Source organism: Podarcis pityusensis, assembly GCF_964106645.2.
Source record: "Podarcis pityusensis genome assembly, chromosome: 1".
NCBI classification, from domain to species: Eukaryota; Metazoa; Chordata; class Lepidosauria; order Squamata; family Lacertidae; genus Podarcis; species Podarcis pityusensis.
The window spans coordinates 13,828,219-13,855,717 of NC_138028.1; the positions used below are offsets into that span (position 1 = coordinate 13,828,219).

The 27,499-nt window shown below is 47.7% G+C and overlaps 1 protein-coding gene and 1 long non-coding RNA gene across 3 annotated transcripts in view; one reads left to right on the top strand and one right to left on the bottom strand.

The window, feature by feature from the left end:
* Positions 1 to 27,499, bottom strand: part of KIF26A (kinesin family member 26A) — a 156,315-nt gene that overhangs the window by 126,513 nt on the left and 2,303 nt on the right. The window contains exons 1-2 of one of the 2 annotated variants that reach the window (XM_081001997.1): positions 18,570 to 18,990; positions 18,029 to 18,295 (exon numbers count right to left, since the gene is read on the bottom strand). In XM_081001997.1, the coding sequence (XP_080858123.1) occupies positions 18,029 to 18,295; positions 18,570 to 18,584 (282 nt within the window). In that variant the 5' untranslated portion in view covers positions 18,585 to 18,990. Of the gene's footprint in view, positions 1 to 18,028; positions 18,296 to 18,569; positions 18,991 to 27,499 lie in introns of those variants that run through there. The other variant, XM_081001998.1, reaches the window with a different exon arrangement.
* The window catches only part of LOC308470514, a 114,653-nt gene that overhangs the window by 22,302 nt on the left and 64,852 nt on the right, over positions 1 to 27,499 (top strand). The window lies entirely within an intron of this gene.

Consider the following 27,499-nt stretch of genomic DNA (forward strand, 5'->3'; position numbering starts at 1 on the left):
GTATTATTGTTCTTGAATTACTACGCATTTGGGCACAATTGCATGGGGAAGCAGCACCCAGATTAAAACTGGAATAGCAATGTTTATAACAAGAGCAACCGTAAGCGATTTAATGCAAATAAATATTAAGAGGGAGACGATAAATTAAACAAAGGCTATCCATTTCTTTCCTTTTCTTTGATAGGGTTCTCACTTTAGGCTACCAGTTTAAATGGCGGTGCCTCTTTGTAAGACGGTTTGTGTTTCTGATTATACGCTAAAGCCTTCATTTAAAAAAAGCTGAATCTATGCATGTCTACTCAGAAGTAAGTGCCACTGAGTTCAATAAAACGCACTCCCCAAGCAAGCATACACAAGACCGCTATCTTGGAATGAAAGAGTTGGCAGTGCAGCCAAGATTTCTCCCTTCCCTTCTGAATGCAAATCCATGCAAATAGGGGTGCTAAAAAATTAGGGTTCCAAAAGTCAAAGGTAACCTCTAGAAACACAGGATGCTCCCTATCCACAGAGGGTAATGAAAAAAGATGAAAGGCAAGCAGAGCTCATCCATGCAGCCCTCATTCCCTCCTGTGTTTAGTTAACACAGCATCAACACCTGAATAGACCTATTGTTCCCCAACGGGATGGGACTTAACTTCAAAGCTGGCTAGCAGAAACTAACACTCAGCTATCAAACCCAGCCATAAATTGTGGACCCCCGCACTATGGCTTACCACCAGGGTTCAATGACCTAAACTATATCATTATTTGAGGTCACAGGTTAAAGCATTTCAGAGGTGTAGAGAACTTCGACCAGTTCAATCCGCAAGCACGAAAATCCTATCCACATTTATTTATTTGTTTGTTGTTTTATATATATATATAAAAAAGAGCAGGGACAATGTTTCCCCAATGCAAAAGACTAGCCATTAAAATCTAATTAAAAGCCACATATCCATCATAGTAAAATTATGCAAAATACATACACTGACTTATATCCCACCCTCTCCTCCTACATTCATCTCCCCCCCCCCCCCCGTGCTCCTTCGGAGCTGCAGATAAAAAATTAACAACATTGGGAGAAATATCTGCAATATGCAGAACATGGGTATCAATAATGCATGGTTTTTACTTTATCTTGTAGGTAAATTGCTGTAGGAAACGGTTCTCCCGACAGATTGCAGAGATCCTGGATGTATTATAAATTGCTTCTCCTTAGAAAAACCCACAAAAGAACAAGAGCGCAATGGATTTCATTGCTATTCAGTCATACAGGCAAGAGAGACCGTGCCGAAATCTTGCTGAAGGAATGCCAGGCACAGCAATCTTCCTTTTCCGCCAGGACCCAGACCCACATCAAGGCGCTGAACCCGGGCCATGCATGAATTTAGCCTGTACATTTTCACAAAGCTTTCTCTTAAAGAGGGAACTAAACACACAGAATCCAGCCCAACCAGTAAGGAAGCCTAGTAACACAAAGCTGACTTTGGTGAGCTATTAAGGGTGGCCATGTGTCCTCCTTTAAAGAGGACAGTCCTCTATTTGAAAGGCTGTCAGAAGAGAGTCCTTTGTTTGAAATAGTTCTCTACCCAAAGGACTGTCTGGTCCAAATCCAGTTTAAAGATAAAGGACCATAGGAAGCAGTGCACTTAGGTAATTATAGACTCTGGGTTGAAAGGTCTTATGGGGTAGGGGACTTGCTAGATGATAATTTATATTACTGTACTTCGCTCATTTCAAAATATGGTAAGCCAGCCCTGTTTGGTTTTCTCATTCTGATAACTGCAGCCCTGGACGTCTGTCGCAAACTCCTGCCCCGATGGCACCACAACTGAACCGCGAATCCGTGAAGTCACACGAAAGGGAGCAAAAACAGCCCTGAAAGAGCACAAAAATGGTGCAGAAACAGTACCTAGCAATCCCACAAGCCTTTGCAAGTGCAATCCCAAGAGCCCTTGCTCCAACCCTTTGAAGCCTGTGGAGAGTTGGGAGTTTGAGCAAAGTAGGTTTGAAGGGTGTTTGCAGGCTTTTTCAACGGTGTCCCCAATATACGCAATTTCACTTAAACTTGAGGTGCCTCAGAACGCAACCCCGCATAAATGGGGAGTTGCCTGTAATAAACATTATGAAAATTGGCTTCAGGTACCAGGCCCATTTGGCACAGTGGGTTAAACCACAGAGCCTAGGACTTGCCGATCAGAAGGTCGGCAGTTCGAATCCCCGTGATGGGGTGAGCTCCCGTTGCTCGGTCCCAGCTCCTGCCAACCTAGCAGTTCGAAAGCACGTCAAGTGAAAGTAGATAAATAGGTACCGCTCCGGCGGGAAGGTAAACGGCGTTTCCGTGCGCTGCTCTGGTTCGCCAGAAGTGGCTTAGTCATGCTGGCCACATGACCCGGAAGCTGTACGCCGGCCCCCTCAGCCAATAAAGCAAGATGAGCGCCGCAACCCCAGAGTCGGTCACGACTGGACCTAATGGTCAGGGGTCCCTTTACCTTTACCTTTACCAGGCCCATTGGCAGATCATCTCTGTGCTGCAAAGATGTCTGCAAACGTGTCATGAAGACTGGAAGGCTGCAACCATGACATGAAGAAATGGCTGCTGGGGGGAGTGCAAAGAGAAGAAGTGCCATGGTGCATCTGCAGCAGCACAACCGGACGCCTTCATCTGCCCCAGATGCAACAAAACATGTCTCTCCCATCCATATCGGTCTCTACAGCCACAGCAGGCACTGTAACTCTCCAACGGTTTGACATCACCCTCAGAGGCACACTCCTCCATTGTTGACGAATGCCAACAACATGCAAATTAGCATGTTCACATTTTATGCGAATCTTCACCCTCTTTGAGTGGCCACTCTAGAGTCCTTCAGTCAGACATGATCCTTACAGCAAGTTCACTGACCCAGGCAGCAAGGAAACTCCAACCAAAAGGGCTGTCAAAATCACAACAATCTGTTTTGTGAATCCTGCCAAGTACGGACGCACAGCTGAACGTGTAAAAGGTTCCCCGCAAACTTCGAAGTGCTCAGGAAAGCAAGGAGCACAAAACAACGGTAACTCGAAAGTTTGAGTAGCAGAATGCTAAAGAAAATAGCCTAAGGTGACCACAACATGGGCCTGTGAAGACAAGGTGGGCTAAAGATCATGCTCTATTGTACATTTAAGCAGCCCAGGTGAAAACTGAAAGCCGGGCAGCAATCAATATTCAACCTCTGTCAGTTCGTGGAGATCTTCCTGTTCCCTTAATGGCAACGTGGAATGCCTCCTGACACATTTGAGTGTTGCAGTAGAGCTGGAAACCCAGCCCTGCAAAATCCTTTGAATGCTCGAATGAAGGCTTTGCGTTTCACAGCTTACACACTTGCCATTAGTCAATGCTGAACCTCAATAGAGATATCACGTTCCACATTTTGTTCAATGTGGTTTTCACAGCATCGTATCCACAGAGCGGCATAGAAAACCCTCCAAACAGTGTTAGCAGAAGATGCACTAAGAGCTAAATGAAAATTGATCATTTCCCCTCCTGCCCGTCTGGTCTTCAGTTTAATCAATTCTGGACAGATACTGGCATATGGAAATACAGAGACACATTTGCTAAAACCCAGGAACGCTGATAAAAAGCCTGGTTTTAAAGCACAATTCGTTTCCAGGCTGGATTGGATTCAAGGAAGGAAGGGGAGATTGCGAGGCCAAAAAAAAATGTGCTTTTGTACAGAGAAATCTGTTTGAGGGAAAGAAGACTATTGCCTTGGAATAACAATGGTGAAATATGAATAATGTTATGCTGGTTTTCAGTACAATCTTATACATGCCAACTCAGAAGTAAACTCCACAAGGATTTCGATGCGGCTTACGCACAGGTCAGTGAATACTGCTTGCGGCCTTAATGTGCACAGTTACTAGAGATGCAAACGTACATTGTAGTCCTACAAAAACGATTCCATTTCAACAGAAACCAGATCTTGGCACCAAAAGCCTCAATCCAGATGTAATGCTGGTTCCCAATTAGCCAGGGATGGGAAAATCTTTTGAGCCAGTGCATCAAATCTGATGATGCTACCCATCAGTCAATGGTCCGGCATAATGATGATCGACACCTCTCAATGCACAGATGTGATTGACACCTGTGAACGCACAGTGCTTCCAAAGACCACAACAGTCAGCTAGTTGTCAGGAACACGGGAATAATAATAATAATAATAATAATTTATTATTTGTACCCCGCCCATCTGGCTAGGCTTCCCCAGCCACTCTGGGCGGCTTCCAAAAAAAAGGGTATTAAAAAACCCCAAAACATCAAACATTAAAAGCTTCTCTGAACAGGGCTGCCTTCAGATGTCTTCTAAAAGTCTGGTAGTTGTTGTTCTCTTTGACATCTGGTGGGAGGGCGTTCCACAGGGAGGGCGCCACTACCGAGAAGGCCCTCTGCCTTTCCCACCATGGGGGCGGAGACGCTTTCCCATGGGGGTGGAGACGCTCCTTCAGGTATACAGGACCGAGGCCGTTTAGGGCTTTAAAGGTCAGCACCAATACTTTGAATTGTGCTCGGAAACGTACTGGGAGCCAATGTAGGTCTTTTAAGACCGGTGTTATGTGGTCCCGGCGGCCGCTCCCAGTCACCAGTCTAGCTGCCGCATTCTGGATTAGTTGTAGTTTCCGGGTCACCTTCAAAGGTAGCCCCATGTAGAGGGCATTGCAGTAGTCCAAGCGGGAGATAACCAGAGCATGCACCACTCTGGCGAGGCAGTCTGTGGGCAGGTAGGGTCTCAGCCTGCGTACCAGATGGAGCTGGTAAACAGCTACCCTGGACACAGATTTGACCTGTGCCTCCATGGACAGCTGCGAGTCCAAAATGACTCCCAGGCTGCGCACCTGGTCCTTCAGGGGCACAGTTACCCCATTCAGGACCAGGGAATCCTCCACACCTGCCCGCCTCCTGTCCCCCAAGAACAGTACTTCTGTCTTGTCAGGATTCAACCTCAATCTGTTAGCCGCCATCCAACCTCCAACCGCCTCCAGGCACTCACACAGGACTTTCACCGCCTTCACTGGTTCTGATTTGAAAGAGAGGTAGAGCTGGGTATCATCCGCATACTGATGAACACCCAGCCCAAAGTGTTGTGGAAGGAGCTTTGCCAGTTAACAGTGCCCACAAAGCTCCCTTTGGCCAAGACACACCTTTACCTTCCCCATACCTCATGGCAAATTTGACATCATCAGGCATAGGGCAGGTGGGCATGGCTTGCAGGAGACAGTCTGGTGGGCCAAATGGGGAGGCCTATCAAGACAAATTGGGTCCATTGGCTAAAGCAGGCATAGGCAAACTCTGGCCTTCCAGATGTTTAGGACTACAATTCCCATCATCCCTAGCCAACAGGACCAGTGGTTAGGGATAATGGGAATTGTAGTCCCAAACATCTGGAGGGCGGAGTTTGCCTATGCTTGGGCTAGAGGTTCCCCAACCCTGCTGTAAACCATGGTTTAGAGTTGAAGATCCCTGCTGCCCTCCCTGAAACAAATTCCCCCATCACTTCTCCTGTTGCCATTAACCATGGTTTAGGAATGCATGTACAACAAATGCAAAATCAGATTCCAGAAGCCAGCTGGTAAACCATGGTTGGGAGGACCACCTGTGCTGGCTTCTTTGTTTGTTGTCTTATATTTTTCAACATTCAGCTACACTGCGTTTCCATATTCACCAAAGGAACTCAATTGGCCGTTTCTTCTGAGTAGACCCGTGTAAGATTCTGCAACCCCAAAACTAACCCCATTAGGACTAAGCATGCTGTTTGGGGGAGAAGCAGAAGACCAAGGAAGGGGATGGAATGAAGTATTCTGGGAAACAGCACAAGTGACTAGAAACCAAGCTGAGATAGATCAGTTGGTAGAACATGAGACTCTTCATCTCAAGAGTCGTGGGTTCGAGCTGCATGTTGGGCAAAAGATCCCTGCATTGCAGGGGGTTGGACTAGATGATCCTTGTGGTCCCTTCCAACTCTACAGTCTATGATTCTAAGCCTGAAGAGGAGCAGTACACACTGCGACACTTTGCTGCATGTGGTTTCGAACTAGGAAACCGCTGCCGTCACTTAACAAAGGCAGCGGCTCCCAAAAGCAGCTTCTGCAAACACACACTTCGTCTCACTCTTAACTTTCCAACAACGCTAGCTGCAGTCAAATTTCAGGTCTATATTTAGGCTGGAATTGGTTTAACTAACCCAGTGGATTGTTTCCTTAGGTTCCTGCCTTTGTCCGCAGTTCCTGGAGCATTAGCTGGTCCACCTGCAGCCAAACTCGCCTCCTCGGGTGCTCTACGGTTTGCCAGCAGCAGCAGCTACAGAACCCAAACATGTGAACTTATATGGGGATTGGAGCAGGGCAGGCCCTCAGCTGTGTAGGTCAGTGCTGGGGAAGGTGGGACACCCTGAACTTTGAGAGGGGAGAGGTTCTGGGTATATTGGAGGACCTAAGGGAGACAGGAAGGGATGAAGGTTGCAAATAAGCTATTGCAGATCCTCCAAGTGTCTCTATTTTCCAGGGACATCCCTGATTTAGAGAAGCCATCCCGGTGTCTGATTTGAACCCGGAATGTCCCACTTTCCTTAGGACGTACCTATTGGAGAAATGTTGGAGGGTGTGGAGTTATCCGATCCCAGAGTCGTCTGAAGGCAATCCTGTATAGGGAAGGTTTTTTAAAATGTTTAATGTTTTATTATGTTTTTATATATGTTGGAAGCCGCCCGGCATAGCTGGGGCAACCCAGTAAGATGTGTGGAGTATAAATAGTAAAATTATCATTATGGAATGGGACGTCCCTATTTTCAATGGAGAAATGTTGGGCGGTATGCTATTGGGGCATACAGAGACACCTGGGTCAGCTACATACAACCTGAAGATACAGGTAGGCACCCACCTATAACCTACACATGCCTTCCATGGGAAGCAACTCAGGAAAAACAGGTGGAATGACATATGAGGCATTTTCTGGAACCTTTTCCTTCACAAATTTCCCTACTGGGAGAATTTGCTCTGAGATTTTCTTCTCTTCTTCAGTTTCCAGTATGAAATCTTCTGATACTCTAGGGAGAGTGATTCAATTTAATATGCTTATTTTACTGTGATTTAGTAAACAAAGCTGGAAACTTCAAAAACAGACATGCTTCCCCAGTACTTTCCTTTTTTGCAATTGACACCCGTCCATTCATCGTTACTAACGAACTTACGGAACAGGAAAATTTTCAAGGGGGGAAACTTTCCCATATAGCATCACTGTGCAAAACTCTTGACAGTATAGAGATACTGTATGCGGCCCCTAGAGAAGGAGAAGGAGGCTCCTTGCTTCAGACAGTTTACCTCAAATTTACGAAAGACAACGTAAAGGATCTAGGGGTCTGGGTAGACCACCAGCTTAACATGAGTCAACAGTGTGATGCAGCAGCAAAACAAGCTAACGCAATTCTAAGCTGCATCAACAGAAACACAGCATCCAGATCAAGGGAAACAACAGGACCACTCCATCCTGCCTTGGTCAGACCACTGCACCTGGATTACTGCGTCCAGTTCTAATCACCACAGTTTAAGAAGGATTTTGAAAAGCTGTAGGGTGCACAGAGGAGGGTGGCAAATATGATCAAGGGTCTGGAAACCAAGTCTTAGGAGGAACATTTGAGGGAGTGTGGATAAGTTTAGCCTGGAGAAGAAAAGGCTGAGAGGTGGTAAGATAGCCCTCTTCAAATGTCCAAAAGGATGTCAATGGAAGATGGAGCAAGCTTGTTTCCTGCTGCTCCAGACCTAAACTTTTGTTGTTGTTTAGTGGTTTAGTCGTGTCTGACTCTTCATGACCCCATGGACCAGAGCACGCCAGCCACTCCTGTCTTCCACTGCCTCCCGCAGTTTGGTCAGACTCATGTTTGTAGCTTCGAGAACACTGTCCAACCATCTCGTCCTCTGTCGTCCCCTTCTCCTTGTGCCATCCATCTTTCCCAACATCAGGGTCTTTTCCAGGGAGTCTTCTCTCCCCATGAGGTGGCCAAAGTATTGGAGCCTCAGCTTCAGGATCTGTCCTTCCAGTGAGCACTCAGGGCTGATTTCCTTCAGAATGGACCTAAACTAATGGGTTCAAATTACAAAAAAAGGAGATTCCAACTAAACATTGGAAGACCTTTCTGACAGTAAGAGCTGTTTGACAGTGGAACGGACTATCTCAGAAGGTGATGGGCGTCTCCTTCAACGGAGGTTGGATGTCAGAGATTCTTCAGCTGAGATTCCTGAATCGCAGGGAGCTGAACTTGATGACACCTGGGGTCCCAAGCCTCCACTTCTATGATTCGAACAAGGGAAGAGCTAGCCCACAAATCCCTGAGCGCCCCACTTCTTCCCACAGATGTGTTGAATTTCCAGTTTACAAATACAGTGGTACCTCTGGTTACATACTTAATTCGTTCCGGAGGTCCGTTCTTAACCTGAAACTGTTCTTAACCTGAAGCACCACTTTAGCTAATGGGGCCTCCCGCTGCCACCGTGCCGCCGGAGCACGATTCCTGTTCTCATACTGAAGCAAAGTTCTTAACCCAAGGTACTATTTCTGGGTTAGTGGAGTCTGTAACCTGAAGCGTCTGTAGCCTGAAGCATCTGTAACCCGAGGTACCACTGTACTGCCTAAAATGGGGCTTCTGTTTCCAGAAAAGAGCAACACCGGCGTTAAAAAACCTCTGCAGTCACCCGGGGTGAGTTCTTTCCTCCAGCAGCTGTGCTATTTAACATGTCTGAGAAGTCGGAATCGCCATCGCTGAACACTTGGCAGGAACAATAAAGCAGGCAAGCACATATTTCAACAGGTTCAAAGTAACCTCAGATGTCGGCAGCAGATGCTCTTTCTGAACACACGCCCGTCCCGGCGTATCCCCCAGGACTTTTTGAACTGGTTGGAGCGTTTCCTCCCCTTCCCTCTAATAAGCCAGGGTGCTGGAGAAATTAGCCAGGGAAAGAAAAAGAACAACGGTAATTACCCGCCCACTGCCAGCCTAGGAGGCCTCCATTATTAATTGCAGCCTTCTCCTGCCTCCTCCGGCCTAGATCCCCCACTGGGGAGAATCCATGCTGGCCTGGGGGTCAGTGCTGCATAATGACACCACTTCACCTGCCTCTGTGAAAGTGAGCGGCCAGGAGGGAAAATGCCCGGCGCGACTCTCATTTCGACAGGGCTCAAAACTCAGAGAGGAGGCGCCAACCCCTTAGGTGGCTTTTAAAGGGTAGCAGCTGACAAGTGCAATCAGTCCTCCGCCTTGATTGCACAGCTGCCACAAGGATTGCCAAATGCGTCTCGTCTCGGTTTTGGAGGGGTGGCGGGAAACTCCCATGCCAAAGGGGAAGGATCCTGAGACCCATAGCTTGAGCCAGGCAACGATGGGCAGACGACGCGTTGATACAGCCTTGCTTATGCCCAAGGAACCGCTGAACTCAGCGAATGCCCATCCTATGGCTCTGTAGCTGCAAACTACGGTTTACTGTGCCGAAGGCGGCCGCAGACACTTTGCTCATCCCCACCCACAAAATGGGGGGGGAACGAAGCACAACCCTTGGCTGAGCGTGATTTGTATTTTGGCTAACCAAGGAGTGAGGAACCTCAGGCTTGGGGGAATGGGCGGAGCCAGGGGCAGCTGCCCCCTCCCCAAAAAATCAAGTAAATAAATAAAAAATATTTAACTGAAAGTAGAAACTGTAGAAAGATTTTGACAGGTTTTCTGAGCACTTGGGGTCAAAAGAAAGTAATTTGAGACAACTGTTGTTGAGACATTTCATTCTGAATATGCTAGACAGAGCCAGACAGAGGATGATGAGAGGTGGGTGTCCTTGCCCAACATAAATCCTGGCTATGCCCATGTTTGGGGGGCAATTGTGGCCCTCCAGGCCTCTTTATGTGGCCCCTGTAACTCCCTCACTGGCCCTGCTTTTACCCCGAGTGAACTCTTGACAATGCCTCTTGCTTCTACTGTTGAACAGCTCTTACGATCAGAAAGTTATTCCTGACGTTTAGTTGGAGTCTCCCTTCATGTAACTCGAATCCATTGGTTCGAATCCTACCCTCCAGAGCAGGATAAAACAAGCTTGTTCCACCTTCCATGTGGCAGCCCCTTGAGATATTTGAAGATGACCATCATATCTGCTCTCAGTCTCCTCCTTTCCAAGCTAAACATATTCAGCTCCTTCAACTGTTCCTCATAAGGCTTGGTTTCCATCCATCCACCCGCAATCCCTGCCCTCCAACAGTTGGTTAGCACTGTCAACAATAATCCAGCAACACACACTCAGGCCTGGCACGTAATGGGTCTTGTTGCAGATAGGAACTATGGAGTCAGGAGGCAGAGTTCGTCCCTGCACACTTATCTGCAAATGTTGTAACTATAAATGCAGAGGGGGTCCAGATTGTGGCAGCTCTTTTCCCACGTTGTGCAATGACATTCCGTCTAATCCACTGAGCCGCTAAAGCAAACACAGAAACCTGGTATGTTACTACTTCCCCCCCCCCCAAACATCAGCAAGTTAACTAATTTCCTCCCCACTGTTTAAATAAGAACCCCCCTGAAGGATCCCTTTGAGAAATCCATGCCTAGGACAATTATACAGGGCATGATGCAGTACATAATGAACAATAAACAGAACAGCGACTTGTGGGTTGCACTTGCACATGACAATTTTGCACAGCAGTTTCAGAAAACCAAAAAGCAGAGAGCATGTGGTATGCATTCAGTTCTATGGGAGGAGGTAACTGGACATACTCAGGGACAAATCTTTGGATGGATACTAAAGCTGATCTTTGCTTCTGGTGCTACTGAGAACCAAACCTGCCCTTATCCTCATAGCTCCATCCCTTGTCATGCCAGAACAAGGATATTCAGTATGGTGGCTCTTCAGACACATTTTGCACCTGGCTATTGGCCACACGACCAAGTGAAGATGCCTGGATGGTCCCTGACGTCTCCACCATCTGGAGGTACATACCTGGGGATCCTTGGATCTTGACACTAATACCTCACCCTGTAGAATTCTACCAGGTATAGTTTATCTGCACAATCAGTTTGAATTCCAGGAACCAAAAAGCTTCTTTCTGTGCAGTCTGAGCTATGAACAATGTTATGGTGAATTGTTGTTGCTCGCCTTCACTCACCCCACCCCACTGCCCTGTTCAGTTGTGAAGAATATCCCTATGTTATGAATGGTCCAATTAAGAAAAATAAGAAAAGGCAAATACTTAGGTGGACTGTCCCTGGATCAAGTGACTTTTCTTCTTTTAATTCCTCAAAGTTCCTAGCTCAGGGTTGTCATCTGAACTAGCCAGAAGTTTAACTGATAATCAATCCTACTAGTCAGTCCATCATTTGAAAAATAAGACTTTAGAGCCATCTCGCCCAAAAATGACACCTAAACATTCTGTTTTGGCGACTGTAACGTTGGTTTAAGGAGCCATTTTTCACCTAGCTTTTTATATCTGAGTTTCTAACACGGCTCACATTGTCCTTGACAATTGGGTTATGCTGGCTGGAGCTGATGGGAGACATCTTGGATCCTCTTAAGACTGCAAAGAGAGTTTGGGGGATAGATAGATGACAAGGGACTCGGGTAATCTCGCTTTTAATTATCTGTTTGTGAAAGGAGAAGCGGGAACGAGGTTAAACAAGTCACAGGTTTCTCAAGGAATCTGTGTGTTTGCTGGTCCTTGAGAAACCCATTTCACAAACTGATCTTTGGCCAGCAAACAAGTCATTTGATTTCCGAGCTTGAATTTGGAGCCATTATCAGCAGCTCTGACTCAAGGAAGACAATTTCCTTCTTTCATCAGTAGTGATAATCAGCAGCAGAAACTCACCCTTCTTTCATCTCCAAAGCACCCACCCATCATCAGGACCAGGTGGGGGGACCTTTCTGCACTTGTGATGAAAGATCCCTTAATTATCGTGGCAAAGGACACAAGTCTTTTGAGTATATAGACGAAGTTCAAAGCAGTAGGTTTCCTGTGTTTACTCTGCCTACCGGAAAGCCAGAACAAGCCACAAAGGACCATCCTTGACTCTTTTTTTGCTTGCTATTTTTCACAACTAGACAGAAAAATAAACTGAGGCTGCAACAATCCAATAAACACTTACCTGAGAATATTCCTCACTGAACCGATTTCTGGGAATCTTAGACACAGTTAAAAGGGAGTAAACTCCACTGAATTCAATAGGACTTACTTCTGAGTAAATATGCTGAACTGAGGGTTGGCTTGCATGGCTGCATCAGAACTGTTCTTTACTTTTTTTTGTGCCCTGCACCTGTGTAACACTGGTCCACATAACAGATGTTCAGATTTAATACATACAAATACCACACCATACACTTAATGAACATTAAAGCATGTTACTTCCTCCAAAGAATTAAGTATACAGAAGAACAAGTCTTGCTAAAGCAGAACTGGCATGGCTTCTGCAAAGATAAGTCCTGCCTCACTAAGCTTTCATGGTTCTCTGAAAGTGTTAATAAGAGGTGATCCAGTCGACTGGGTATACTTAAGACTTTCAAAAAACTTTGATAAAGGGGCTCCAAAATAAGATTAGCAATCATGTATACGAGCAGAGGTCCTCTAATGGATCAGCAACAAGATAGGAAACAGAGAACAGGAATAAATGGAAAGTTCTCCCAATGGAGGAATGTAGAAAGTGGAGTTTCCCCAAGGATAGCTAGTGAGACTTGCTTTTTAAGTTGTGCACTAACTATCTAGAGTTAGTGAGAACTAAAGCAGCCAAGTTTCCCGATGATATCAAGTTGTTCAGGGTCATTAAAACAAAAAAGGGATTGTTGAAGAGCTCCAAAAGGATCTCTCCGAACTGGGCAAACGGGTAGTAAAATTGCAAATATAATTCAAAGTAAGCAGGTTATGCAATTGGGGCAATCTTAAATTTACATATGATATCATGGGATCCGAACTGTTGATCACTGACCAGGCGTAAGACATTCGGGTAGCAGGGAGTGACTTGACGCAGATGCCAACCTAGTGAGTGACAGCTGTGGACAGTGGCGCACAGTATAGGGGGCAGAGAGGGCTTCAGCTACCCCAGTATTTTTGGGCAGGGGGCAGCGCTCCACCCAATATTAAAGGGACCGCCACCCCCCGCCCAACCTGGCAGCCCAGGAGCCAGGCAGCGGCTGGGACAAGCAGGGAAGATCTTTGTTTCACTTGTCCCAGCTGCAGCCCAGCAGCCCAACAGCTGGGTGGGCACTGGGACAAGCCACTGTAGAGATCACCCTCCATGTATACCGCCAGGCGGCATCACGTGACACATCACGTGACCTCGGCACCCCTGGCTGTGAAAAAGGTGACTGTCACGCTAGGGAGCATTAGGAAAGGGATCGAAAATAAAGCAGTCAATGCCATAATGCAAATATTTGGTGCAGCCACACTTAGAATGCCGTGTACTGTTCCGGTCAGCTCACCTCAGAAAGGATATTTCTAGAGGTGGAAAAGGGCAGCCAGAATGATCAAGGGGCAATTCCCCTATGAAGGAAGTCTACAACTTTGGGGGCTTCTTTGTTTGAAAAAAGGAAAGTGGGGCATGGAAAAAATCTATAAAATCAGGCGTTCCTCAGCCCTGATCCTAGAACCTGGAGCTGTCCAAACCAAGTTGAATATTGGAAGAATCAGGAAAGACAAAATCAAGTACTCGGTTTAACTCACTTCCACAGGAGGTAGCGAGGGTCACCAATCTGAATGGCTTTAAAAGGGGATTAGACAAATTCACAGAGCACAAGGCTAGCCGAATGAGATGACCCTTTGGTCTGATCCTGCAACCGTCTTCTTACATTGATACTCAGAACCAAGTGGAAAGCAATCTTGCCTTTGGAACAACCCTGTTAAATTTCCGGTGCTCTAGAGGCAGCTATTGCATTACTGAGACCCAGAAGGAAAGGAGGTGGGGATTCATTTCCCTATCACCAAGTACTTATCAGAGGGTGTTCCTCTGAGACGGGGCAGAAATGAGACCACACAGACAGGCCAGAGGAGAGGGAGAGAGGAGAGGTCACCTCACCTGAGCACCTAAGCAAGAGCCCTTAACCTTCTGGAGCTAATACTATTCTTTTCATTCCCCTGACAAAGACCCATTTATAGCTGGAACTCCCATTACCTGCAAGGAAGGAACCGGGAATCGTTTAAGCACCGTGTGTTCTCTGCAAGGCCATTATACCCTATGCGCGAACAATAGGAAATTAACCTCCTATTCACTGACCGGACAACACAAAAGTCTAACAGTCTTGTTTCACATGAAAGAGACAGAAACCCCCCATCAAGTCAACATAAGAAGGGTTTTCTCACTCCCTGATATCAATAGGCTTTGCATCAAACTCTGAAACAGCCAACATCCGATCCCCGCAGTCCGACACTGGATTACAAGGCGCGCCCCCTGCCCCCACTTAAAGACACTTATATTTAGATTCCATAGGAATTCTACATGATCATACAGGAAATCTTTGAATGAAAATGAAGGTCAGGGCTGGGATTGGCTTCCTCTGCCAGGGCCTCTTTCTTGCCCTCCTCATTCTTTCAAATATCCAAATAAGCATTGTTTAGAAAACAATATACTTCCACTGTTATTTATTAATTATTACTGTTACTACTACCAAAAAAAAAAAAAAAAAACAGCAACTCAAATGCATTTGTATGGGCGTCTTGAAAATAAAATGCTAGGCTCTTCACATGCTTTTATTTTTTATCCAACCATCACTGAAACTTTTTTATAAAGATCTGGCATAAACTAGTTACTGACCCTTGACTGTGCATAAATCAGCAATCATGGGGATTAATATTTTTTTTTAAAAAAAGATCTGAGGGCAGTTCACAAGATAAAATTAGAACGAACAACTAGTTACAATTATAAAGAAATGGCCAGCTTTTAACTACTTAATTTTTCAACTTCAAAAGTTTAACAATTAAAAAAAACCACAAAGTTTACTTTTTTTGGAAGTGTAGGTTTTAAAAAAATGAAATCTGGCTTTCCAAGAGTCTTCCCTGACACAGCAACTCTGGGACTTTATCTTGAAGCCGCTCACATCTCTATCCTAGTTGCCGCTTGGAAAAAAAATCTCCATTTAAAAAAATATTTAAATCTCATATTTCCCATAGAGCCCACAGTGGCAGACAAGAGTCAGTCCCCAGGTCGCCTCCCACCCAAGGAGCTGACAAGACTCCAACCTCCTTAAATTCATCATGTTTGTTACACTGTGTGCCTTAATAATAATATTATAATAATAATTTATTTATTTATTTATACCCCGCCCATCTGGCTGGGTTTCCCCAGCCACTCTGGGCAGCTTCCAACAGAATATTAAAATACAATAGTCTATTAAACATTAAAAGCTTCCCTAAACAGGGCTGCTTTCAGATGTCTTTTAAAAGTCTGGGTTAGTTGTTTTTCTCTTTGACATCTGGTGGGAGGATGTTCCACAGGGCGGGTGCCACTACCGAGAAGGCCCTCTGCCTGGTTCCCTGTAAGTTGGCTTCTAGCAGCGAGGGAACCGCCAGAAGGCCCTCAGCACTAGACCTCAGTGTCTGGGCAGAATGATGGGGGTGGAGACGCTCCTTCAGGTATATGGGACCGAGGCCATTCGTACCATGCCCTGGGCTCAAAAGACAACCTTTAACAGCAAATTACTACAATATACCTGAAGTGCAGGTGAAGACAACAAACCTTATCCTGGGATGCATATGGGACTCCTGTACTGTCTTTACCAGTGTTGAAAAAGAATATTTAGAACAGTTTGGCAGGTTCCTTCAGGCCCTCAGCTGAACACATGAAGACCTACCGCAAGGGCGAGGACCATTTCTCAAGGCCTTCGTTTCTGAGCGACCTGCCAGAGGTGAGCAGGGCCATGGGCAAAAGTAAGCAGGGCAAAGCTGGTGAACTCCACTGTTGTACGAAAGGCTAGTCCCTACACTCAGGGCTCGTCCACGCTGGCGCTTGTCCCATGCCTAGAAAGCACCGATCCAAGTGGTTTTGCCTTTCCCACAAAAATCCCGCTCTTTAGCCCCAAATCAGAACCAACAGCAATCTGCAGGAAACCTGATTGCCGTTTGATACAATTAAGCACTAAACCACGGGTTTTCCCAGGGATATGAAGCTGGGCTGGTGATGGGTGTAGCCTGGGGAAAGGGGGTGTGGCCTAGGGAAGTGTCATGCAGCTGATGGGGGGGTGGCCTGGGGAGGAGCGTGGCCTGGTGGGACTGGGGCAGAACAGGGTTTTTGCTGGCTTTTCCAATGCTGTTTCAAATATACGCAATTTCACTGACCCATGTAGTCCCTTGGAACGTAACACCCACAAAAATTGGGGGGTTGCCTGTATACAAATTATTATTATTACCATTATCATTATTACACAAACACTAAACCTGGGAAAAACGCTGTGCCTAAGGCAAAACCTGCCCACTGCCCAGACCTCACGGACAGGTGTAGGGAACCTGTCGACCTCCAGACATTGTTGGACTGCAGCTTATTTTGATCCCTGACTACTACTGATCACGCTGGCCAGATGAATGGGAAGTGATGTCCAACATCCTATGCTGGCTGGCACGGGTTCCCCAGCACTACAATAAGGGTTTCAGTGCAATACTGATCTGCACACAGCATTCACACAGATATGGAGCGTGCTCTAAATAAGTAGCCATCCTTCTAACAAGACGCATGCTCACCCCACATAAGAGGCAACAGTCACAACATGCAGGAATGTGTGCCCTGCTACTGTGCCACTGTACAAAAATGAGACACATGCAGAATCGCATGCAGTCTTCTCCAGGGTACAGAGAAGTACCCTTGAATTTTGTTCAGGGTTGCACAGAGGTTCCCCGCTGTGTGCAAAAGCAGAAAGGTAGCTATGTCCCATGCTCTGGGAGTTGGGCAGCTACTCTCTGCAAACATGCACAGATCCGCTGGTGCTTTTAAAGATAAGTATTCATAGACATACGGAGGGCTAAGAGTACAAAAGGGCCCCCTATGCCAACATTCAGAGATATGGAGAAGTAAAGCAAAGCATTATATGCAGGTATCCTGCAGTGCAACACATATCACGGTATTAGGCAATGTTTGGAGATTATCTGAGTGTTCTGAGCAGCTCTCCCTGGGTTGTACAAATCTATCCTTTGGGGTTAACGGGTCTGAGTATATAACACAGGGCTGAACAAAGAACTCTTGCCAAGCCAGCTAAGCACAAAGCCGTGTGCAGCAGCACAGCGCATGACGTACAAGGCACCAAGCAGCTCCCAGCAATCTAGACAGCACCTCACCAGCTGGGGAGAGAAAATGCTGGGCACTTTGTGCAAATCATACTCCAGAATCCAACACTTTGGTGCAAGGAGAAGCAGAACAATGTTGAGCACTGTTCACAGGGCGCATCTGAGCCCTATGCCGTGTGGATGGATAAACTGCACTGCACAGTGTGCAACAGTGTACACAGAATTCTCAGAAACGTGGGCAGTTAAGAGTTTTTCTTTTCTTTTCTTTCCAGCTGGTGGAAGAACGGGAAACTTAAAGAGGGCTACACAGTGCAAGGAGCTGCAGATAGGGATCCCAGGTATCCTGCAGGAACCATGTGACAGAAGCAAGACAGAGAGAAACCGAGGTGTGCAAGGAATGTACACAGCTACCAAGGCTACAGACAGCAACATTTCAGCGGCACGGGGAAGGGGGTAGGAGTTTCAGGTTGCTGAGGAATACATTGCTGCAAGCGCAACGAACGTTAAGTGCATCCAAGCCAGCGTTGGGATATCTAGCCGAGCAAGGATACCACCCAGTGTGCAGCAACGGGCAGAGATATACCAAGCAAGGGATATACACGGATATTATAGTATTCGAGCAACGTGCGCGCTTGTAGTTGGGCAACTGATAAAAAGGGGACTTATAGCGCTACGCAAAAAAAGTTGGAGAGGCCTTTGCAAACTTGGGATTTCGAAGCACCAGCCAATCCAGCGTCCCGGTTCCGGGTCAACCCCGCTCCCCAACCCCATCCCAGGCGGGCGCAAACCTACCGGCGGGGTCAGGGAGTTGCAGCCCGAGGCCAGTTTCACCGCTTGCCTCTTGAGCTCGGCCAGCTTGGCTTGGCAGCTTCGGCACCATCCTCCTTTGGCCGCTCTCTCGAAGTGGCCCAGCTCGCCCCCCGAGGCGGCTCCGGCGCCCTCCGGAGCGGGGCGGCTGCCGCAGCGGTCTTCAGGGGCGGCGGGCTGCAGGAGCCTCTTCCGCGGCGGGAGCTCCAAGGAGAGGGGCGCCGGTTCGCGCAGGGGGCTCCCCTCGGCCACCTGTGGGAGAGAGGAAAGCGGGAGACGCGATCAGGAGGCTGCCCTGGGCGGGCGCTGCGTAAAAAGGGAGCGGGTCCCCTTTTCCTCGTTCTATCTCTCTCTCTCTTGCAAAAAGCGCATTGCAAAATTCCGCTCCGGGCACGGGGAAAAGGGCAAACTTCCAGTCGTGCAAGGCCGGCGAGATCTCTCCGGGGGAAGCATGGAGCTGGGTCCCAGTTGCTGCAAACAACGACCCCATCGGGAAAGGAGAGATCACACTCACAAATGCACTTACCCCCAGCACTGGCATGTTACAGCCCGGTCCAGGGAGCGCGCAGCTTTCTCCCGGGCTCTGCAGACAAGCGGATCCCCAGTTACAAGGAGAATGCCGGCGGGGTGCAGACGCCTCCCGACCCCGAACTCTCCTGCTGCGTGCCCATCGCGAACCAAAATTAAAAAGAAGTCGTCCCGGGACAGAGGATTCCTGTTGCAGAAACGGAGCCTCGCTTCTCCTCCGCCCTCTTTTGCTACTGACTGTCTCTCCCCCCCCCCCCCGACACACACACTTTTTTGTGCAAGCGAAATAAAGTCGTGCACTGCTTAAGAAAAACTCTGTTGCAAAACTCTCTCCGCTCCGACTCCTGTTGCTCGCTACGTGATGTTTCCTCCCATAGTGGCAAAAGCAGCGAGGAAAGTTTAGGGTTGCAAAGTTAAAGCAGCAGCCCGGGAGCGAGCTCAGAAGGGGAGGAGACGGCATCAAAGGGGAGGGAGAGGAGGAGGGAGGGACTTAACCCCCCTTCATCCCCCACCCCAGCTTCCCAAGAAACGGGATACTACTGAGTTCATGGGCAAGCGGAGCACGTGGAAACCGGGAGGAGTGTTAGGAGGAGAGAGGAATGGCTTAGGTTAGCAAGCTTACGAGTTAAACCTCCTTCGGCACTTTCCTGGCTTCCAAACCGAGGCGAGTCAATCTAGTTTGGGGTGCGGGGGTTGCTTTTAAGAAGGCCCACGTTTAATGGTTTGGCTGCATACTTTGTTGCTTTTACGCCGGATTTATTGGGGGCTTCCATTGGGGTAAGCAGCGTGATGGCTGGCTTTAAAATCAAGGAAGGGGCGGAGGATGCACACGAATTTGCACACACCCTATGGACTCTGCTAGAGTTTTAATATTTCACAAATTACCGTATTTTTCGCTCTATAACACGCACCCGACCATAACACGCACGTAGTTTTTAGAGGAGGAAAATCCGTAGGCATGCCACCCGTAGGCATTCCCCTTACTTTCTAGGAGGAAAAAAGTGAGTGTTATGGTGCAAATAATACGGTACTTTTGTTTATAAGTGCAGAAGGGAACTATAGATGGATGTATACACACATATATAGGTAGATAAGTAAAGGTGCCTTGCACGCTGCTATGAATATAACTACTTTTTTAAAAAAAAATGCATTTGCTGCCTCCCACGTTTTTAATGTGCTTGCAGAAACCAAAGCAACCTCTCCTGGGTCTAAACATGGACAGTGTGTATGGAGGTCTTGGGATGCCCAGGCACTTAAAATTGAACATTGGTCTCACACATAGACATATCCCATTGTCCTATATGTGATTTGTTTGCCTTATATTGTATGGGAAGCATGGGTCAGGCAATGGTCTGCAACCCCCAAGTCATCTAGGCCAAAGCCTGCCCCATTATTGGCAGACAGTTCAACGCCTATATGTACATGTCGTTTAAAAACGGTTTGTGACTGCATTGCTGATCAATGCTTATCCAAAAGGTCACAGTAGCGGGCTTTGGAATGTATAGGCTTAGGTTGCGGACCCAAGACATTTTGCCGCCCGAGGCAAAGGATAAGATGTTGCGCCTTCCCCACACAGTTCTCCATACAGATGTTAACTGGACTTGCAGCTGAATCTTGGCATAATATTGCTGGTAGAATAGTCTCCTCTGAGGGGGCAGACCAGATTAGGGGGTCCAGGAAAAGCCATGTGGAAACAGAAGGGGATTATCAAGGGCACAAGAAAAGCAGCGCGGAACTGCTACTGTCCTCTGAGGCAATTGTCTGTTTTGCCTAATGGTAGGGTCTGGACCTCATTGTAGCTTTTGAACGCCCAAATAAAAGCTGGAGTGGAGCTGAGGAGGCTTGTTCCAGAGTGTGTTTTTTGTTTCTCTCTTCCTCTCTCTCTGAATAAGGATTCTCAAAAGTGGGAAGTCACTGGGATAGCTCAGCCAGTAGAGCACAAGACTCTTAATCTCTGGGTTGTGAGTTCGAGCCCCACATTAGGCAAAAATAAATAAATTCCTGCATTGCAGGGGGTTGGACTAAATGACCCTCGTGGTCCCTTCCGTCTCTACAATTCTGTGTTTCTTCAGTCAATGAGCCATAGCGTAAAAGTATGCAACTGGTGACTCCCAGCTTCTCCCTCAAATGCAAAGCTGAGAGTCAAAAGGGCCACTCTCTTGTATGAGCAGCATTTGCAGTACCGCAATATGGTATCAGGATGTTTGGAGGGCAATGTAGTGACAGCCACTAGCTTAGGAGAATTAGAACTGCAGAGCTGGAAGGGGGCTTTGTGGTCATCTAGTCCAGCCCTTATAACGGAGGGTCCAAGTACCGTGCCAACCCTAATTGGCAGCCATTTGGCCCCTGCTTAAATACCTCCAGCAAAAGAGAAACCACTGCCTGCCTCCCAGGACATAAAAAAGACACAGAGACAAATCCACAGAAGATTTGCCTGTCAACAGCTATTATCCATGAGAACTAAATGGAGCATCCATGTTCAGAGGTAGTCTATTTCTGGGTGCTGGAAGTATCTGGCTAGCCACTGTTGGAAACAGGATACTGGGTAAGATAGACCCTGGGTCTGATAGTGCTGGGTTAAGGTTATTAGGTTAGACAGTTCATACCCATATAGACAAGATCAGATTCATTGATCCAGAACAGTTAGCATCCCCTGGTCAGGAAGAAGCTGCCCACACTGATCCAAATCATTAACCCACTCTAGCCGGCACCAACCTTTCAATATTTTTGTTCCAATACATTGTGAGACCTACATTGCCTTCCAGTGCATTTCCGAGCACAATTCAAAGTATTGATGCTGACCTTTAAAGCCCTAAATGGCCTTGGTCCAGTATACCTGAAGGAGCATCTCCACCCCCATCATTCAGCTCCGAGGGCCTTCAGGTGGTTCCCTCCTTGCGAGAAGTCAAGTTACAAGGAACCAGGCAGAGGGCCTTCTTGGTAGTGGCGCCCACCTGTGGAACGCCCTCCCAACAGATGTCAAGGAAATAAACAACTATCTGACTTCTAGAAGACATCTGAAGTCAGCCCTGTTTAGAGAAAATTTTAATGTTTGATGTATTTATCACATTATTATTATTATTATTCTGTTGGGAACTGCCTAGAGTGGCCAGGGAATCTCAGCCAGATGGACGGGGTATAAATAATGTATTATTAATAATTATTATTATTACTATACACACAATGGTGTTGTTTGCCACATACGCACCAGTATGAACTGCAGTTGTGAGCATGTCAAAAGAGGGGAGGCATGCAAGCCCAGACAGCTGCCCCAGCTTGTGTGCACGGTGTGTTTACACACCCGAATTCTGTGATGGCCACAAACACGGCTGCCCTACCCTTGCATTTGCCCTGTAGAACCACCTTGCGGCCCACCAGTCCCAGATCATGGCCTCCTGGGTGGCTGCCAAGAGCTCATGCCCACTTCTGAAGCCCCAAAGCAAGATTTGTTCAATCATTTGCATTCAGCTTAGCGCAGGGGGCAAGGGGCCTCTCTCAGCTCAGGGGCCATATCCGCTTCTGGGGACCATAGGCAAAACAGGCAGAGTGACACACAGACGTTTCGCCTGTATGCGGTAAGCTGATAAAAAAGGTAAAGGTACCCCTGACCGTTAGGTCCAGTCGCAGACGACTCTGGGGTTGCGGCGCTCATCTCTCTCTATAGGCCGAGGGAGCCGGCGTTTGTCCTCAGACAGCTTCCGGGTCATGTGGCCAGCATGACTAAGCCACTTCTGGCGAAACCAGGGCAGTGCATGGAAATGCCATTTACCTTCCCGCCGGAGTGGTACCTATTTATCTAGTTGCACTTTGACATGCTTTCGAACTTCTAGGTGGGCAGGAGCAGGGACCGAGCAACGGGAGCTCACCCCGTCGCGGGGATTCAAACCGCCAACCTTCTGATCGGCAAGCTCTAGGCCTGAGCACAAATTCAACACATCCCTCTCTCTCTACTTCCACCCAAGAAAGCAAGGGCCCATTTCAAGTAGCCCAATTAGGGTGTGGAGCAAGCCCATGCAGGGTGTGTCCCGGGGAGATGGGGTGTGACTGGGGAGCATTCCAAGGGGCTGGATAGACTCAGGAGTCCACGTTTGACATCCCCCCCCCCCCAGGCCTGAAGATCCCCATCCTTTGTTTCAGCAGGTCAGAAAGTGTTTAAAGCAGTTCTATTGGGAGGTGTGTTGATGCTAGCACTGCTACCTTTAGCAGGAGGTAGGGTCTTTCCCATTGAGTCCCGGCCCCTGCAAACTTCCAGCCCAGCCATCAACAATGTCTCTTAGGGTCTACCCCTTTCCCCAGTTGCTAAACACACCTAAAAGGAGTAAGCGGGGGCCAGTCAACCTCCTCCCCCCCTTTTTGCCAATAAGTCATTCTGAAGAAAGAGATGCAGCCGCCAGCCTCAGAGCAATTCACTCTCTGGCATTTTGTCCCCCACGAAAGCTGCACTCTTCCATACTTTACTTGGAAGCAAGTCCTATAGAATCACAGCAGTACTACCCTGAACATGCCTGATCTTGGCTGCTCTCGGAAGCTAAGCAGGGTCAGGCCTGGTTAGAACCTGGATGGGAGACCTCATGGGTTCCGCAGGCTTTTCCTCTTTGGGAGTCAGTGTGGTATAGTGATTATAGTGTCAGACTGGGACGTGGGTTCAGATCGCCACTCGGCTGTGGAGCTCACTGGGTGACCTTAGAAATCAATGCTTGTCAGCCAAACCTATCGTTGGAATTCAGTGAGGAGAGGAAGACCCATATATGCCAACTTGGGCTCCTTGGAGATAAAGGTGGGATGCAGATGCAATAAATAAATACCTAAAACTGATGAGACTTACTTCTGAGTAAACCCACTTAGAATTGGACTGTATGGGAAGCATCAAACTTTGCTCTTAGATTTTAAGAGTATGTGTAAGGGAACTTTTGGCCTCTCCAGATCTTTGCTGAACTGCAACTCCCATCATCCCTGGTCATGCTTGCTAGGGCTGATGGGAGCTGTAGTACAGCGAAATCCAGAGGGGCAAAGGTTGGTTTCCCAGCCCTGATCTACATGAATGAGAGTCGAGGTCTTTGCAAAGTCACGCACCATCCCATTATTCTCACCGGAGAGCCAGGATTGGCTGCCGCTCCCTGTCGAGTGTAACGCAGCAGCCAATTGGGTTTGCTGCCTCGAGATGTATACAACAGCCTCCTTTCTAGACTGGCAGCTGCAGTCCACAATCCTGGAAACAAGATGGCTTTAGTGAAAGGCATCTGCTGATGACCCCGGCAGAATGGATGGGATGGCCCTGATTCCACAGGTAGTGTCATAGAATCATGGAATTGTAGAGTTGGAAGAGTTATCTAATCCAACTCCCTGCAATGCAGGAATCTCAGCTAAATAATTCCTAACAGATGGCCACCCAACCTCTGTTTAAAAACCCCCAAGCAAGGAGAGTCCACAGCCAAACAGCTCTTACTGTCAGAAAGTTCTTCCTGATGTTTAGTTGGAATCTCCTTCCTTGTAACTCAAAGCCATTGGTTCTGGTCCAATCCTCCAGAGCAGGAGAAAACAAGCTTGCTCCATCTTCCTTTAAGATATTTGAAGATGGCTATCATATCTCCTCTCAGTCTCCTCTTTTCATGGCTGATCCCTCGCTTGAGCGCAACCCATTAATTTATTTATTAATAAATTTATTTATTTATTTATTGCACCTTTTTTAAATAAATGGATACATAAATAAAAATGCAGTAAAGGGTACAGGGAGGCAAAAAGCACCCATCATCGGACTGCGTATCAGGCATCATCCCGTGTTCGGTGGAAGAGCAGATGTTTTACATCAAGCATGGGGAACTGGCATCCTTCCAGATGTTGCTGGAGTGCAAGTCCCACCATCCCTTGCCAATTGCCTGCGCCATCTGGAGCGGATGGAAGGAGGAAAGCATGGTCCCGGGCAGCATGGTGTAGTGGTTAGAGCGTCCAACTGGGAGCTGGGGAAACCGCCGGTCAAATCCCCGCTCAGTCATGAGGTTCGCTGGGTGCCCTTGGGCCAGTCACTCACCCTCTGGCTAACCTACCTCACAGGTTTTTTGGTGAGGATAAAATGGGGGGGTTATGGGGGGTGGAGAACAATGCATGCCACCTTTCAGCTCCTTGGAGGGAAATAAATAAAATAATAATAATAATAATAATAATAATAATAATAATAATAATTAGAAGGCCTTGGTTCCTCCGCCATTTTTTACACGCACAAATCTTAGATCCAATCTCTAGTTAAAAGGATCAGATAGTGGCAGGAAAAGCCCTTCTCTGCCTGAGACCTTGGAGAACTATTGAATGTCACTACGTGGACAAATATTCTGACTGTCTTTTTCTTCAAAACGTGGCTGTACTTTGCAGCGGGGCGTGGGTGGGTGGGGAGATCTGCCCCAACCCCAGCAACTGTGGAAAAACCGTCTTCCTGGCAAGCCTATCCCCTGGCCCTGGACCTTCCAAGGAATACAGCTTGGAAGAAACTGTTTTGTGCCCTCCCCGCCCCCACCTTAAAGAGCCTTAATGAGCCGGGTCAGTGTAATGGGTCAAGGCGTCGGCCTGGGACCTTTCAACCACGAAGCTCACCGTGAGACTTTACAACCAGTTGCAACCTTTTCTCCTAACCTACTTCACAGGGTTGTTGTGAGACCCAATAGAATCGGCCAGTGCACCGCAACAAGGCTTTGGGGTTGCACTTGCCCCTCAAAAAGGGCTGACAAATTTAATAAATAAATGTTCCGTGGTAGATATGTAGGACTTCCTTTGGTTTTGAAAGGAACTTTTACCAACTGCATTCATCGTCTTAAAAAGAAAACTTCAGATGAGTGATTTCAGGCTGTCAGGAGAGTCCGCCTTCGGTCTTCTTACCCACTGGGGCTGCCTCTGACTGATTTCAAGCTTGCTCAAAAGTAAAGTGAGTTAGGGTGGCCATTGGCTAAGCATAAGCCAATGAGAAGGAGCTGGATCAGGACAGCAGCCCTTCTAGCCCAATATTCTATTCTCACTGTGGTCTTCAGGACCCTTTGCAATAGGATGCCTGAGCCACACACAGCCTTGCACCTCTCCTCCTTACAGCACCGAGTCTCCATTGCCAAACTGACTCCTTGTGAGGTCTGCCTGTTCTCTCTGCCTGCCCGCCCCCCTTCTCGTCGCAAATGAATTGATGGAGATGATTTCTACAGAGGAGCCCTGACCTGGCAGCTGTAGAAATTAGCATAGTGAACTAATTGCCTAGTCAGCTGCTGTTTCCTATTGTTTTGTTTTGAAATCCACCCTTAAAAGAAAAACAGTTCTGCCAGATTTTCTGCATGGGGAGCCTATGTGATGAGCCAAGCTTTAACAATGTCCTGGGTCCTGCTTGTGAGCTCCCCAGAGATCATCTGGTTGGCCAGGATGAGACCAGGATGTTGGACTTAGCTGGGCCATGGGCCTGATCCAGCAGACACTACTTATGTTCAAAGTTCCATCTCATAGAGTCATAGAGTTGAAAGGGCCCCCGCGGTTCATGGCAGCATCAGAAAAAGCTAATGCTATTCTAGGCTGCATCAACAGAAGTCTGGTGCCTAGGCCAAGGGAAGTCATAAAGTCACTCTATTCTGCCTTGGTCAGACCACACCTGGAATACTGTGTCCAGTTCTGGGCACCACAATTTATGAAGGATATTGACAAGCTGGAACATGTGCAGAGGAGGGCAACCAAGATGACCAAGGGTCTGGAAACCAAGCCTTATGAGGAGCGGTTGAAGGAGCTGGGTATGTTTAACCTGGAAAAGAGGAGATATGATAGCCATCTTCGAATCTCTAAAGGGCTGTCTCATGGAAGTTGGAGCAAGCTTGTTTTCTCCTGCTTTGGAGGGTAGGACTCGAACCAGTGGCTTCAAGTCACAAGAAAGGAGGTTCCGACTCAACATCAGGAAGAACTTTCTGACAGCAAGAGCTCATGACCTGATTTTACTCCCGTTAAGTTACACCAAGCATGGCCAATGTGGTGCCGCCAAGATGGTGTGGACTACAACTCCCATCAGCCCCTGCCAGCATGGAAATTGGTCAGGGATGATGGGAACTGCAGTTCAGCAGCATCTGCAGCGCCACAGGTTCCCTTCTCATGCATGGGAGCCATTTTTAATGAATGCATATGGGGTTAAGAGTTTGTCCCAAGTGTGTCCCCTGCACACACCATGTTTGCAGTTTTGAGCACTGACCAGGAAGCTGAACGTCACCTCTCTGTAAAGCTTCTCTGGTTTCTGGCTGAACCATTCACACGTGCTTGATTTCTCTCCCCACCACAGGCTATCAGTGGCTACCAGCCATGATGGCTATGCCCTGCCTTTGCAGTTGGAGACAGCGATGTTTCTGAACACCAGTTGCTGGAAACCACAGGGGGAAAAGAGAGGTCTTGTGTTCGAATCCTGCTTGCGAGTTTCCCACAGGCATCCGGCTGGCCACTCTGAGAACAGGATACTGGACTAGATGGGCTATTGGCCCAGATCCTGCAGGTTCTTCTTTTGTTCTTACAGCTGAACGTGTGAACGGACTCCAATCTGGGGAGAAACATCCCTTTGCAAGTGAGGCAAAGCAGCGGGGAAGTTTCTGCCAGTGGAATTTGACCTGAGATACTGGCCACCGCTTGACGCTGCAGTCACCCAGAGACGCACGTGTAAACCGGCTCGATGCCAGAGGCACCCAGCGGTTTGACCTGATTTCAAGCGTCCCAGGGAGGCGAGCAACACTCTTTGAATTCTTCCAGAGCAAAGTGAGCTCGTGCGGCTGCTAGAATTTGTAGTTACACGTTTGAGAAATCCTTTTCTTAGCTCTCTTTTTTTGCGGGGTGGGGGAGAGAAGAGAAGAGAGGCGTGCCACTAAATTGGCTCAACCGCAGAGTCGAGGTAAAAAGGCTGAGACTTCCCTCGCGAGGAGCGATGCAACCTGC